Source organism: Rhinatrema bivittatum, chromosome 6 (assembly GCF_901001135.1).
Source record: "Rhinatrema bivittatum chromosome 6, aRhiBiv1.1, whole genome shotgun sequence".
Lineage (NCBI taxonomy): Eukaryota > Metazoa > Chordata > Amphibia > Gymnophiona > Rhinatrematidae > Rhinatrema > Rhinatrema bivittatum.
In genome coordinates this window covers 163,067,076-163,083,761 of record NC_042620.1, presented here as the reverse complement: position 1 = coordinate 163,083,761, position 16,686 = coordinate 163,067,076, and the positions used below count along the sequence as shown (strand labels likewise).

Below are 16,686 nucleotides of genomic sequence, written 5' to 3'. Positions count from 1 at the left end.
AAGTGAAAAAAGAAGAAAACAAAACCTTGATAAACCGATGATGATGAGTCATTTGTGCTGATATTCATTGAAGTGAGGTACTTATTGATTTTCTGAATGGAGTCAATTGGTATTAAACCCTGAGGCAACCTGAAATACATAGAAGAAAAATAAATTAAATGTATATTTTCCTTTTTTCGACATGCTTTACAAATGATTCCTGTCAATTTACTCTGGGTGGCAATGTAAGTGTGAAACTGATAGCATACTTTTAAGTTACATTATCCATTTAACTGAGCAGGTACAATATAAGCAGTGGCAGTGCAAACTTCCTCCATACTATCCTTCTATCATGCCTTATCTCTGCTAGAGTAAGAATACCTCTTCTCAGATGACACTAGTATCTATGCAGCTGAAACCATCAGTAAAATGTCAAAAGCATTTTTTCAAGGGTCTACACATCCTGAATGAAACCATTTAAATATGGACCTTGTTTAGGAAATGGTGGTCTTTTAAAGTCAGCAGGCCAAACCAGCCCCATGGGATCAGGGCCAGTGCAAGAGTATTTGACACCCTAGGCAAACCTTTGGTTATGCACCCTCCTTTAGTGATATTGGTGTTATGGGAACTCTGGAGGCGGTCCCATTTCTGGTAGATTGTGTACCCTTCGGCCACAATGCAACCGCAGAGGAGCTCCGGGAAGCACTGAGGCAGGCGAGGAGTGTCCAAGCACAGGCTGGAAATACAGTACCCTGGCCTCTGCTGAACCTGATCGCATAGAAGAGACCCAGCAATGCAATGTTGGTCTCTGAGGTAGCCCTCCGGCCACTCGATAGCCCTTTCAGACCTGCCATATGGCACAGCAAATGAGATAGGACGGACAGAGGCTGAAGGGCGAAGACATCAGACTCAGACGAAAACTCAGAATAAGTGAGGAATTCACATGAAGAGTCAGGATACTTGAAGACTTGACACAAAGACTAGAAGGGTTGAGACGAGACTCAGGATACTTAAAGGATGAGACGAGATTCAGGATACTTGAAGAATGAGCCTGAAGATTCAAGATATGAAGAGGACTCAGACGGAGTCACAAGTTACTTGAAGCTTCAGGATTACTTGAAGGCTGAGACGGAACTCGAGTTACTTGAAGAATTGAGAAAGAATCACAAGTCAAGAGTTCTGAATAGGTACTGCCATACCACGCACCATACACAGCCAATCAAGGCAGGTCACAGACCTCGCTGGTAGTTCCCAACTCAGGTTACTTGGAGGTTCCACGACGAAGACTCCGATGAGGTCTGCACCGAGCCGTGCCCTCCACAGCCAGTCAAGGCAAGGCATGGACCACAATGCTACAGTACAGGTTAAGCAGAGTTCATTCATGTGGGCAAGGCAAACGCAAGAGGCTCCAAAGACCCAGATAGGATACAGGAGAAGACCCTCAGGATCCAGGGACTCGGAGTAAAAGGCTCGGCACGGAGCTCGAGCGAACTTGGAGTATGGAACCTGAAGCTTAGAGGATTAAAAGCCGGAATCCTCTGAAAGCTTACACTGCCAAAGCAAAGGACATATGGATAATGGAAGATCAGGACGTGAAGAGATCCAACGAGTAGAACATCAGGACTTCAGGAACTCTGAAGGAAGAAACATCAGGAATATCAGGAACATCAGGATCTGGATGGACAAGACACAGGATCCGACGAGAGACCTTAATGAAGACTAAGACATGGAATTCCAACATGGAACAGAGTGCCAACGAGAAGCAAGTTGAAGAGAAATCCTAAGGAGGACTGGCTCCTTGCGAAGGCAACGAAGCAATGAAGACAGGCCTTTTTATAGGGCTAAAGAGGAGACTCCCACGATGACATCACAGGAGGACTACTCCCATGCTGGCCCTTTAAGAATAGAGAGGTGGCATGGCCCTGCGCCTAAGGAAGGAAGTGGGCAGGACCTTCGAGAGCGGCATCCCTACCACTGAAGATGGAGCAGGAGCAGGACTAGGCCATGAAGCTCCCTGACACATGGAAACACCGGCAGCAGCCAGGGGCCATGAAGTAGCAGCATCAGTGGCCTCCTGGCCACCTGGAGACCCGGGCAGCAGTGGCTTCCTGCCGCAGATGGCGGTGATGATGTCGGCGGCCTCCCAGCCACTTGGAGAAAAGACGGTGGCCTCCGGACTGTGTGAGAACACTGTCAGCAGCCCCATGGCTGCAAGGCAGCACCCGAGCGGCTCCAGCCACGTGGAAGGAGCAATGGTGGCCTCCGGACCGTGCAGGACATGGTGGCAGCTCTCTGCTGCGGCACAGCAGCAGGAAAGTTGGCAGTCTCTGGGCCACGTAGAAGGAAAAAAGAGAGGTGAGAAGCTGCCCAAGGCAGAATCGTAACAATTGGTTTTCACACAGCACCCCTCTTGGTCTCTTGCTGTCAAGATTTTGCTGCCCCTCAAAGTTTGGCACTCTAAGCACCCAACTAGTTTGCCTAATGGAAACACTGGCCATGCATGGAAATATTTGACCCAGCCTGCTCATCATTTAATGGAATTTAGTTGACTAAATAGATATTTTCACCATCCTATAGTTCCATGCCTGTCCCTGCCCATGTCATCAAAGGATTGACATTGTAGGCTTTTGACATCAATAGGGACAGCTATGGAGTTATGATGTTGTGCAGGAGAAGAAGGGGAAAACATCCACTGCTTAGACTGCTAAGAGAAAGCAGGCAGCTGCTTGTTTAGAGGAGGCGGGATATCAGATCACCCTACAGTCCCTCGTCTTACATACCCTGGAAGGATCTCACTCTCCCTGTGCAGGGTGGAGGAGGCAGAGGACAAGCTGCCCAGGCTGTGCATGCTCTTCCTGTCATGTGATGTCAATTACTCAGGCCGCATTGAGCAAAGGAGTTCTCACTGCTGTGTGCCAAGCTGTGCATGCAGGCAGCCTAGGCCAAGACAGTCTGTCAGATAGGGATGTGAATCGGGCTTCAGACGATTGAAAATATCGTATGATATTTTCAAAATAGTCATAAATCGGGGGCTCACCCAAAACGATAGGAAAACCCCACGAAATTGTTCGTGGGGGTTCTCTTATCATTTTGGGGGAGGGCGGGAAAAACGGCACACAAAAATAACCCCAAACCCACCCCGACCCTTTAAAACTAATCCCTTAGCTTCCCCCACCCTCCCGAACCTCCCCAAAAACTTTTTACAGGTACCTGGTGATGGCCCTTTGCCCTTTGCCCTTACCATGTGACAGGGTATTCGTGCCATTGGCCGGCCCCTGTCACATGGAGGGAGCACTGGATGGCCGGACCACTCCACAGAATGAAGAGGTGGTCAGTCATTGGTAACCTGAAGGTAGCGGAGTAAAACACACTTCATGTCGAGGAGGCGAAGATCACTTCCCATGGGGCCCGCAATGTCCTCAGGGATGTTGTACCGACTGACATGAAAGGAAGAAACAACCTTTGGCAAGAAGGAAGGGACAGTTCTGTGAGATACTCCCGAATCAGAGAACCGCAGGAAAGGCTCCCGACAGGATAACGATTGAATCTCCGACACCCATCTGGCGGAACAGATAGAAACCAGGAAAACTGTCTTGAGAGTCAAATCCTTAAGGGTAACCTGACAGAGGGGTTCGAACGGGGCTGCAAACAGAGCCCGAAGAACCAAGTTGAGATTCCATGAAGGACAAATGGCCCAGACGGGTGGCTTCAAATGCTTGGCGCCCTTGAGGAAACGGACGACATCTGGGTGAGAAGCCTCCAGATGACCATTGATGGTGCCCAAGAGGGAACCGAGAGCGGAGACGTGAACGCGCAATGAACTGAAGGAAAGACCCTTAGAGAGGCCCTTCTGAAGAAATGAGAGAATCATAGAAACCGATGGCGAACAAGCTGAGACACCTGATTCCGGACAGGCATTTTCAAAAATCTTCCAAACACGGATATAGGCTAGAGAGATAGATTGCTTATGAGCCTGAAGACTGGAGATCACTTCTTCTCTATAGCCTTTTTTCCTCAATTTGCGCCGTTCAAAAGCAAAGCCATGCCGCTAGACAGAAGCGATCCGCCTGGTCGAAAAATACGGGACCCTGCCGAAGGAGGTGGGGGAGGTGGCCGAGGCGAAGAGGACCGTCTGATGCCAGATTTACCAGATCCACGAACCACAGTCTGTGGGACCACTTGGGTGCCACGAGAATGACCGGCCCCCGGTGTAGCTCTATTCATCTGAGAATCTTTACCATGAGAGGCCACGGAGGAAACACATAGTGGAGAACGTCGAGAGGCCAAGGGAGGACCAGAGCATCCACGCCTTCTGAGCAATGCTCCCTCCAACGACTGAAGAATCTGGGAGCCTTGGCATTGCTCAGGGTGGCCATCAGATCCAGGTGAGGAGGACCCCACCGGTGGACAATCAGGTCCATCGCTCCATCGGACAAGTCCAACTCGCCGGGATTGAGGTGTTGTCGACTGCGGAAGTCGGCTTATATGTTCTCCTTGCCTGCTATATGGGAAGCCGCTAGACGATCCAGGTGCCATTCCACCCAGGTAAAGAGCTTGCTGGTCTCCAGTGCCACCAGATGACTCCTGGTACCTCCCTGACAATTGATATAAGCTACCATGGTGGAGTTGTCACAGAGGACACGCACCGCCTTGCGGCGGATCAGCAGCAGGAAAGCCTTGAGGGCCAGGCACACTGCAAGAGCTTCCAGACAATTGATGTGCCAGCGTGACTGGGCTGGGGACCAATAACCCTGCGTCGTCTGGGACTGACAGACGGCTCCCCATCCGGAGAGACTGGCATCCGTCATGACTATGACCACCTGCGGCATCAGCAAGGGCATCCCCTTCAAGAGATGTGCAGGCAACAGCCACCATTGTATGTCTGCGATGGTAGAGTTGGAGAGTGGTAGAGTCACCTGGAACTGTTCGGACACTGGCTTCCAATGGGACAACAACATTTTCTGTAATGGACGGATATGCGGAAAGGCCCAGGGGACCTTGTCGATAGTGGAGGCCATAGTCCCCAGAACTTGCAGATAATCCCACACCGTGGGAAGCAAAAGAGAAAGAAGATTGTTCACTTGGTCGATGAGCTTGAGCACCCGAGCATCCGGGAGAAACACTTTCCCAACTCGGGTGTCGAAGCGAGCTCCCAGGAATTCCAGGACCTGGGAGGGCTGGAGATTGCTCTTGGGGAAGTTGATTATCCAGCCGAGGGAGGTGAGGAGAGCTAGGACCCTGTCGATGGCTAGCCTGCAGAGAGTCGGAGACTTGGCCTGCACAAGCCAGTCTTCCAGATAAGGGTGTACTAGGATTCTTTCCCGGCAAAGTGCGGCCGCCACGACCACCATGACCTTGGTAAAAGTGTGGGGAGCAGTGGCGAGGCCGAAGGACAGAGCTTGGAACTGGAAGTGTTGGTCCAGGATGTGGAAGCAGAGATATCGCTGATGCTCTTTGCGAATCGGGATGTGAAAATAAGCCTCCGTCAGGTCTAGGGAGGCCAGATATTTGCCTGGACGAACCGCTGCAATGACCGCTCTCAGGGTTTCCATTCGAAAATGGGGCACCCAGAGGGCACGATTGACCCTCTTGAGATCCAAGATTGGACGAAAATAATTGCCCTTCTTTGGTACGACGAAGTAGATGGAATACTGGCCAGTGCCTTGCTCCTCCACTGGGACTGGCACTATTGCTCCAAGAAGCTGGAGACTGTTGAAGGTCTGACAGACAGCAGGCCTCTTTTGTCGGCTGCAAGGAGAAATGAGCTGGAGATCCGGTGGGTCCCTGGCAAATTCTAACGCGTAGCCATGTTCTATCACTTCAAGGACCCACTGATCCAACGTAATTTGGGCCCATTCCTCACGAAACTGAGAGAGACATCCACCTAAGTTTCGCACGGAGCAATGGACCGGCTGGATCTCATTGGGTTGCTGACTTGGTGGACTGATGTTGCTGATTACCCTCTCTGAAGGCCCGACGGCCCTGAAAGGAATGAGACCAAGACTGCGACCTGGAAGTAGTCCCTCTTGGGAAGGAGCCCTACACCCTGCTGTTGTACTGGCATTGCCCCCAGAAGCGGATACGTGTCGGGAAAAACAACTTAGATTGTTTAGGACGGTCCTCTGGCAGCTTGCAGACCTTGTTCTCACCCAAGGATTTAATAAGCTGTTCTAGGTCCTCTACAAAAAGCAACTTGCCCTTGAAGGGGAGTGTGCCCAGCTCGGCCTTGGAAGAAGAGTCTGTGGACCAGTTACGCAGCCAGAGGAGGTGTCTGGCCGACACCGCGGAGACCACTGCCTTGGCCTGGATGCGAAGCAAGTCATAGAAGGCATCCATACCATATGCAATGGCGCCTTCTAAATGCTTCGCCTGCTCAGCCTCCGCTGAGTAACTGTTGGACACACTAAGACTTGCCCGTTGCTTGAGACTGCTGCAGATCATCACCCTAACTCCCAAGGCTAAGACTTCAAAGATCTGCTTAAGGAAAAATTCAAGCTTGCGGTCTTGGACATCCTTCAGAGCTGTGGCACCCACCACTGGGATTGTGGTGTGCTTGGTGTCTGCAGATACAGAAGAATCCACTTTGGGAATCTTCAGCATGTCCAGGCAATCCTCGGGGAGTGGATAGAGCTTGTCCATAGCCCTACCAACTCGGAGACCCATCTCTGGAGCTTCTCATTCCCGTAAAAGAAACAGCTTATGCATGGGATGGAAAGGGAACGTACGTGGAAGAGCCCTAAGCCCCACCAGGACTGGCTCCGCATTTGCCGGCATTGCGGCTGTCACTGTATCCTCTGGGGGGCATCGATACCCAATTCCTGCAGAATAAATCGAATAAGTGGTTCAAGCTCTTCCCGCTGAAAGAGACAGAGAATCCGGGGATCATCCCCCTCCAGGGGAGGAGCAGGCAGAGAAAAATCCACATGCGGATCCTTTGGGGCGTCCGCAGGAGGCGGAGGTGGATCTGGGGGAAGGAGTGCCCCCTGGACAAACCTGACTCGGATGGAGCCTGGCGCCTTTGGTACCACCGGGGGAAGCGGAGCGGAAATCTGAGGGATCTTCGGGGGAGGGGGACCCACGGGACGGTCCTCAGGCTCCTGCAGGCTGGCTAAATAAGATTTGTGCATTAAGAACACAAACTCTGAAGAAAATCGGGGCCGAGAAACTTTTCCCGAGGGGGGGCGGGGGGTCCGAAGCATCCCCCTGGACATGCACCGGGCTCAAATCGGGGGGTAATACCTGAAAATCAGGGTCCTCTTCATCCTGGTGCTCTGAAACTGCATCGATGCTGACACCTAAAATGGCCGCCGTTCCAGCGGTTTGCCGGGTCAGGAACAGCCTGGCCATGCGTCGGGAAGCATGTCCCCGAGCTAAATTCTTTGGCGCTGCCGAGGAGGGGCCCTCCCCACCCGGTAAGCAGCAGGAACACAAATTATCATGGGAGAGCCTGGGGGCCGGGAGGCCTGCTCTCCACAAGCCAGGCACACATTTGAATGCGGCATGAAGGCAGAGAAGCTGCTGCGAAGGAACAGCAAACAGCTGATGAGAGAGGAAAGCCCCCGGGGAGAAGTGCAGACGATCGAACCCTGCACTCTCCCGTTACTAAGCCACAAAAACTGAATAAAGACTCTTGTCTTCCTGGTAAATCCTGCCTCTGCTTTAAATGATGGGTTTTTTGTTTTTTTTTGTTAGTGAATCAGGGGAATGAGACCTCCCTCTAGAATACCAAAGGAATGAAAATTCTCGGTTAAGGCAGGAGCCTAAGGGGGAGTGACTGGCACCACCAGTATCACCCCTGTATACTAGCAAGGTCACCAGGAAGGGAGCCTAGGCTGACCAAATCAAGGGGCAAGCCCCCCTAGGCCCCCCAAGAGCGAGGGAGACAGATCTGTCTCCCTAACACAGAGGAAAAATAAAATTTGAAGAAAACCTCTTTTTCTTTTTTTAATTTAGAGAAAAAGTACTTGCTTGAGCTTGCCCCACGAACGAGAAAAGAAACCCCACAGGGAAAAGGACAGGCTAACAGGGAAACGCAGGTTGAGCTGTCCTAGCTGCTGGAGACAGACAAATACTGAAGGGCTGCAGGGTAGGCTCTGTCCTGATATAGGATACCCTTTCACTTTTAGTCTGTCTCCATCTGCTGGACAGGAGGCTCAACCCATGGTCTGGACTGATCCGGGTATGTACAGGGAACCAGCAATTTGCCCATGTGCACATTAGCTTTTATACCAAACTAAAAATACACTTTCATTGGCTCAGAGTCACCCTGCCACTCATACCACTGACACACACCTTCCTGTCCATGCCCTTCCTTTAACCTTAAGGATGGAAGTTTCCGCTTATTAAACCACAGAGTAAACTTTTCACTCCTTTGGCCATTTCCCCAAAGCATATCCCCTAAGGAAAGGGCTAAGCTGCTTCTCCACCCAACTAGCCTTCTTATGTCCTTGGGTTGATCCTTGAGACTAGAACATTCCCCATTGTAAAGTGTAGAACAAACTTGTAACCTTCCAGTTACACATAGAAACATATGACCTAGTAAGGTATAGTATCCTGCCCCATCTGGTGGTCAGTGCCACACATAGAAAACCTTTATCTGATTTTTCTAAAGATGAAAATTAGTTTCTGGTCTTTTTACTGTGTGGATCTGTGAACAGCTCTCTATCTTATCAGCTACTTTCATGATGATCTGTGACCCATCCAGTAAGCTCTTTCCCAGAGACAGGAAGCCATTTCATCTCTAGTATGTTTCTTTTCAGAGCCCCAGGCAAAACAATCTAGGTTTGTCAAGAAAATAATGTGCACTTGTACTATAGGTAACCTGACTGGAGCTCTATGGGGACTGCCACCCACCCGCCCCCCCCCCCCCCCCCAACCTCCACATTGCCTGACTAGAGCTGCAAGGAGAAGCCTCTCCTCAGCTCCATGCCCACCCCTGTATTAAAGAACAAACAGTCAAGTTTTGGTCTTATTTAGAAAAAATTTGCTCAAGTTTGGATCAGTGGCAAGTATCCACCAGCCATTAAAAAAACTAGCAATGAGACAGCCATTGGATGCTAGTAACCTTCAGACTATTACTTTGTACGGAATGAGAAATTAGTTCTATATCCTTATAATAATGTACCTATCTTGACTGCTCTTCCCTATTTCATCTGTATGCAGTTTTAGAAATGGAAACCCACTGTTATGCAGTATATAAGAAGAAAACACAATAATTCATTACCAGTTCATATTTATGCCATTTTTAACTATGTCTCCCAAAAATAATTGCTGGAGAGTTTTTAACAAGTCAGTCCCATTGGATTTTGTGCTTCCTTTTGGAGGGAAGGAAGATGCTTCTCTGCTGTCTCTGGCTGTAAGGTTGTCTGCTGCTGCATTAATGCCTATGGTAGAATTAATGCCAAGTTCAGCCACATCAAGAACTAGCAGAATGTACTGACAGGTGAGATGACAAACTTGATGGGATGAGCCAATGTTCTCTAATTTACATAAGTGGTTTATCAGTTTTCGTAATTCCAATATCTGAAAACAAGAAAACAAAAATAAGCATATTAGACACAGAGTTGAAAAGGTTTTTAAATAATCTGGACACAACAATTTGGCTGGTGGAGATCATTAGAGTATATTATTAATATTCATAAAGAGGGCAAGTTTTCATTGTTTGCTATGTACGTGGGCATGTTTAGCCTACATATATTACAGCTAATTTTCAAAGGGAAACTACCTGCAGACTTTGCACTTATGCAGCAAGCCTTAAAATAACCACTTAACTGCATGGGTATGCTAATTTATAAACCCTGTTTTTCTATTTTCATCAATCAATAAAATACATGAAGGACATTAATGATATTTCAAGAAGACCCTGTTTTTCTTTTAAATCATGGTCTCCCAAATGTCTGTTTAGAAGAACACAAGAACATAAAATGCCATGCTGGGTCAAACCAAAATCCATTGAAACCAGCATCCTGTTAGATCTATTTCCTGTTACACTTCTCAGGCATGGTAAAAGTTTCCTTTAGTCTACCTGGCTAAATGTTTTATGGACTTTTCCTCCAGGAACTTGTTCAAACCTCTTTTCGAACACCACTTTACTAGTCACCCTGAATGCGTCCTCTGGCAACAAATTCCACAGCTTCATTGTTCGTTAAGGGCCGGATTTTAAAAAGGTTACGTGCATAAATCTGGAGGATTTTAAAAAGGCCCGGAGACACGCGTAAAGCTCTGGGACGCTTGTAAGTCTCGGGGCTTGCAAAAATGGGCAGGGAGGGGGCAGGGCATGGGCGGTCCTGGGTGGTCTGCTGGCAGGGGCGGGGTCAGTGGCTCCTGGCACAGTGGCCAGAGGCAGGCGCAAAAGGTAAAACAAAGGTCAGGGGGGTTAGAGTAGGGCTGGGGAGAAAGGTTAGGGAAAGGGGTGGAAAGGTCAGGCTAGGGGAGAGGGAGAGGGAGTAGGGGAAGGCAGCGTGGCTCGGCACTCGCAAGGTGCACAATTGTGCACCCCCTTGTGTGCGCCGACCCCTGATTTTATAACTTTCACACGCCTGCATGCACAAGTTATAAAATCAGGTGTACATGTACGCGCGCCAGGAAGCACGCGCACATATATGCCTGCGCGCACCCTTTTAAAATCTACCCCTAAGAGAATAAGACATTTCTATGTTGGTTGTTAGTTTCAAGAAGTATCCCCTTGTTTTAGTATTATTTGAAAAGTTAAATAACTGTCCTCTATTTACTCATTCCACTGTACTGTCTCTTTTCCAAATTAAGGAGACCTAGCCTATGTAGCCTCTCATCAAAAGAGAGCCATTCCACTCCCTTCATCATTTTTGTTACCCTCTTCTGCACCTTTTCTAGTTCCACTATGTTTTTTGTAATCTGGGGTGTCCAGAACTGCACACAATACTCAAGGTGCAATTGCAACATGGTTCTATACAAAGGCAATATGATATTCTCCATTTCTTTTCAGATCATTCCGAATATTCTATTCTCTTTTTTGATCACTGCAGCACACTGAACTGAAGGTTTTTCAATATATTCTAAAGTTATTTTCCTGGATGGTGATTTGTAATACAAAACCTAAGATTGTGTACCCATAGTTGGTATTATTTTTTCCTATATGCATCCCTTATTTGTACTTTCCCTTATTAATCTTCATCTGCTATTCAGATGCCCAGTCTCCCACCCTTGCCGAAAACCATCTCCTCCCAATCCTTTGCTGTTTTAACAACTTTGAATAATTTTGTATCAACTGCAAATTTGACCACCTCACTCATTGTTCCCTTTTCCAGATCACTTATGAATATGTTAAACATAACTGGCCCAAGTACAGATTCCTGTTATACTCCAGTAACAATCTTTCTCCATTTGGAAGACTGACTATAGTCCTACCCTCTATTTCCTGTCTTTTTAACCAGCTACCAATCCACAATGGGACATGCCTCCTATCCCATGACTTTTTAATTTCGTAAGGAGTCTGTCAAAGGGAATTTTGTAAAATGCCTTCTGAAAATCCAAATATACTATATCAACTGGCTTACTTTTATCTGTATGTTGATTTATAAAAAAAATATAATAGATTGGTAAGGAAAGACTTCCCTTTTCTAAAAACATGACTCCTCTCTGTTATATCAAAACATAAGAACTTAAGAAATTGCCATACTGGGTCAGACCAAGGGTTCATCAAGCCCAGCATCCTGTTTCGAACAGTGGCCAATCCAAGTCGCAAGTACCCAAACACTAAGAAGATCTATCTATTCTATTTGACCAGTAATTTTGTTTTTAAGAACATCTTCTCCTATTTTGCTTGGCACTGATGTCATGCTAACTGGTCTATAGTTTCACAGATATTCCCAGGAGCCATTTATAAAAATCAGTGTTACACTGGCCATCCTCCAGGTATAGTGGCTGTTTTCAAATCTATGTGCATTATTTTCTATAAAAAGTTTACCTGCACATAAAAAATGTGTAAAAGTCCACAGAAAATATATGTATACTTTCCCTTTAATAATTAGGTAGAAGATCCATGGAGACAATTTTAAACAATAGTATTGGATTTAAAGAAGACTAGGGTGACCTACATGGAGGGACCATGGCTAGAAAGAAAACTTCAGTAATTATGGGGATGTTGGATTATACAATAGCCTTACCAACCTTGGTGACTTGAGGATTATTACAAAAGATAAAAAGACATAGAGGAGGCCTGGATGTTGACAAGAATTGGTCTTGTGAAAAACAAAGTTGAATGTGGCAAGCCCTGATATGGTTTATTGGTGAAGGAGGAAGTGATGGAGGTCATCCTAATAACAGATTTCAGGAATGTGTAGGATAAATATGGGGAGCAGTGGTGGGAATATAGTTGAGAGGTTTGGTAAAGTTATGGGTGTGGGGTAGCTAGTGTTGGGTTGGATATGTGAATTTATATCTGCATCTACCGAAAGTAGACAAATCTCAACCAGGCAAACTGGATGGGACATTTTGGTCTTTAGTTGGCATTATTTAGTATGCTACTATGTTACTATGGACTATCCAATGGAATCTTCATACATTATAAGGGCAGATATGATGTTGAAAAGAGACACATATCTGATCACAACTATTATGAATCAAAAGTCAATAATAACTCATAAGCTTATCTATGTTTGTACTGTAGTAATATCAGTCAGAAAACCTGTCTACAAATGATAAATGCAGAAAATGAATTTCATGTTTTATTTTAGTTTGGATTTCAGTTACTTACCTTCAGAGAAAGGAATTCTGGAACAAATGAACTATCATTAAAAGCATTGTTTTGTACAAAAACAGACTGAATCAGATAATCCATTTCTTGCAGATGCTCTACAAAAGATAAATTTGTATTAATGAGCAAAACCTTAAATTTGTATGCCTCATGTTTGATCATGTAGAGCTTAATTCACCCAAATTGCAGACATATAAACATTGGTTTTGGCACACTTATAAGTTGGGGAGGTGGTAGGTTGCTTAGTATGGATGGCAAGGCTACTACTACTATTACTGCTACTACTAATTTCTATAGTGCTGCTAGTCATATGCAGCACTGTATAGATACATAAAATAGAGGCAGCCCTTGCTCCATGGAGTTTACAATCTAGTTGAGATAAAAACAAGACAAATAATTTATAGCAGTCACAAGTATTATAGCAAAACGATATTTAATGAGAGAGGGTCAAGATCAGGGTTTTTGGATTTAAAAGCAATCTCATATAGGTGGATCTCTAAGCAGGAGTTGAATATGGCTAGCAATAGAGCCATCAAACTGGACAAAGTCCAGTCACCTCACATTAACAAAAATGAATCTACTTGTGCTGTTCACAACGTTATATATTCCCAACAATTATTCAAATCTTATAACCCATGTTTAAAGCACCTTCATAATATTATAAGGCAGGGGTTGTCAGTTTCATAGAATTATACATGCCCCACGGCACTATTTGATCATATATTTATAATCATTAACCTCCTCCCTAGTGTATTATTTAAGTGCACAATTTAAAGTGAATGGCAGTGTAAATCAACTTCCGTAGCTACTATTTCTCCTGGACAGTTATTACCCAAACAGCTTCCTGTCCCTCTGTTTCTCCTGGACCGTTGTTACCCAAATGGCTTACTGTCCCGATGTGGCCACATTTCAAACCGACAGTCCTTCCTCATGGGATGCCCAAATGTATTATAATCTGTGAGTAATCCTGAAACAACGGAACTCTTCTTGCTGTTCATAAATTAATTCGACCCGATGGTTATTGTTGGTGCCATTCAACGTCACCTAGCTCTTGTCCTCACGTATTTATTTGTCATCAGAGCTAGTAAAACTAACCAATAGAACCACTACCCTAAACTACCAATGGGGAACTCAGGTGAAATTCTCCAATCAAAATGCCCCACAGTCACAGTCCGCGCCCGGTTATATCAACGATGCTAAATTAAGATCTTCATTCATCCCCCTTGGAACCGAGGAGTTAAATGTATAAATCCAAAATGCTTCTCGATAATTGAGCCGAGATACTAAATCGCCTCCATGAATTGAACTGTGAAACTGCTCAATTACAGTCCACTTCAGTTCTGAGAAATCATGCTCAGCTTCAAGTAAATGTTGGACCATCGGTGATGGAGACCACACAGCCCATAAAAGACAGATTGGTGGAACATAAATCACAATTCAATACAGCTAAAATGTCAGCTCCTATGGTTCAACAGGCAGGTGTTAATAGATGACAATTAAATGTGCGTCCGAGACACACATTTTTTTTGCATCGTGAGTGAATGCTATTGCCTAATAGCCTCATTCACATGCATTTGCATGTGATGAGCACTATTAGGGGCATATTTTCAAAGGGGTACACGCATAAGATACGCGTGTACCCCCTGAAAACCTGCCCCAAGTTCCCCTGCACACATCGAGCCTATGTTGAATAGGCTCGGTGGCGCGCGCACCTGATTACAACTTGAATTCTGGCCCAGCTCCATTATTAGCCATTTTTGTTAATATTTTATTTTACCTTTAAGGTATATATCAGTTTTTTATGTATTTTTATATTATTTTTTAAGCTCTTTTCACTTATTTTATTTTATTCTTATTGTAAACCATTTTGACAAGATACCCTGTTTTGAAAAGCAGTATATAAATACTTTTAAATAAATAAATAAATAAATAAATAAGCCCTGGGACTTACGTGCATCCCGGGGCTTTCCTGGGGGGCTTGTCTGGGCGTGCCACGGCGGCGCATCATCCAGGGGTGGGGCCGCGGGCGTGGTTGTGTCCCGAGGGCGTTTCAGGGCGTGGCTGAGGCCTCCGAAACTGCTCCCGGGCCAGGGAATCGCGCACCGGTGGTGTAACTTTGCCAACAAAGGTAGGGGGGTTTAGATAGGGCTGGGGGGGTGGGTTAGATAGGGGAAGGGAGGGGAAGGTGTGGGGGAGTGGAAGGAAAGTTCGGAGCGGCCTCGGAGGGAACAGAGGCAGGCTGCAGCTCGGCGCACAGCTCGGCGTGCGCAGGCTGCCGATTTTGCACAGCCTTGCTCGCGCCAACCCCGGATTTTAAAGGATACGTTGGCTATGCATGTATCTATTAAAATGCCGGGTACTCTTGTTTGCGCCTGGTGCGTGAACAAAAGTACGCATGTGCGTAATTTTGTAAAATCTACCCCTTAGATTCACTCCACATTGTATACGAGTTAAATATGTGCTAATCCCCTTATTGCATTAAGAGATTGATTAGCATCTATTCTACCCACGTCCGACTGCAGGTTAACAATGGGCTCAGCTGAGCGCACCATATTGCATCGGCCCCCTAGAGTGGTGGATTGGTTCAGCAATAGAGCAAGTCACACCAACTCAGGAAATTCATTCCAGGAACACAGTGACATAAGACAGAAAGCATAATCTGGAGTTAGAAACAGAGAAGGACAGAGAGAGGAGCCAGTTTGCCTGACAAACAGGGCATACAAGGAGGGATTAAGGAAGAAATAAGAGAGGAGAGATAGCTTAGATGTGCAGAATGACTTATAAGTGAGAATAAGTAGTTTGAAATGAATACAGAAATAGACAGGGAGTCAATATAGAGCTATGAGAACAGGGGTAACTTGGTCATAACAAAAGTGGAAGAAAATAAGTCATGCAGCTCAATTTTGGATAGACTATAATGGAGGACAGTTCAGGAGCAGACCCATGAGAAAGTGATTGTGTTAGTCCAAGTGGGCGATGACAAGAGAGTAGATAAGGGTTTTAGTAGTGTGTTCAGGGATATTATACAGAAAGAAACAACACATTTTAGCAATGTTTTGAATGTGAGCAGAGAAGGAGAGGAATCAAAGACAACCCCAAGGTTGTGGGCTGAGGAAACAGGGAGGTTGATGATCTTATCCACTGAGATAGAAAATATGGAAGGGAGGAAGTGAGTTTAGGGGGAAATATAAGAATTTCAGTCATGGCCATGATAGGTTTAAGGTGGCACTGGAACATCCAACCAGCTATGTCTGATAAGTCAAGATCTGAAATTGAATTTCAGGTGACTTCCAGTGCAGAGAAACAGATTCAGGAGTCATCGGCATAATGATATTGTTAGCCATGAGAGGAGATCAGATCATAATGGAACAAGTGTAAAGAGAGAAGATGCATGCCAACTGATAATGGGATAGTAGTGAAAGAGGATCTATCAAGAGATACACTGAATGTTTAATGGGAGCAATAAGAAGAGAACCAAGATAGAATAGAATTGTGAAATGCAAGAGAGGACAGTAGATCAAAGAGTAGACTGTAATTAACAATTTCAAAAGATTTGGTTAAGTTGAGGAGAATGAGGATTGATAAGTGGCCTCTGACTTTGCCATGAATTGGTCATTAGAAACTTTAACAAGGACCATTTAAGTGGAATGGAGAGGGTGGAAGATAGATTGGAGCAAATCAAGGATGGGATTCAAGAAAGTCAAGCCAATGGAAATAGACAGCATGCATAACCAAATAGGTAGATGGCTTGGCTACCCTTACTAGCTTTTTATTTCTATATGCATTCATTTATTAATCTTGTACATAATCTTTCTGAGAAGATGTCAAAGGATGTTTACAAAATCAATAGGTGACAAAAAAGGATAAGGACTTGGGGTAACCTACTGTAGGCAGTCACCTCTGGTATGCGTAACTGATGGGAAAGTATAACATCTGACTTTTCTTCTAGTTCACACTGGAGCTATTGCAAACTT

The 16,686-nt window shown here is 45.8% G+C and overlaps 1 protein-coding gene across 1 annotated transcript in view; it reads right to left on the bottom strand.

Annotated features, from left to right (window-relative positions):
* The window catches only part of ABCA12 (ATP binding cassette subfamily A member 12), a 615,834-nt gene that overhangs the window by 367,535 nt on the left and 231,613 nt on the right, over window positions 1–16,686 (bottom strand). The window contains exons 9-13 of the mRNA XM_029607914.1: window positions 12,713–12,810; window positions 9,203–9,501; window positions 6,129–6,622; window positions 5,289–5,773; window positions 4,478–5,147 (exon numbers count right to left, since the gene is read on the bottom strand). Of these exons, the coding sequence (XP_029463774.1) occupies window positions 4,478–5,147; window positions 5,289–5,773; window positions 6,129–6,622; window positions 9,203–9,501; window positions 12,713–12,810 (2,046 nt within the window). The remainder of the gene's footprint in view (window positions 1–4,477; window positions 5,148–5,288; window positions 5,774–6,128; window positions 6,623–9,202; window positions 9,502–12,712; window positions 12,811–16,686) is intronic.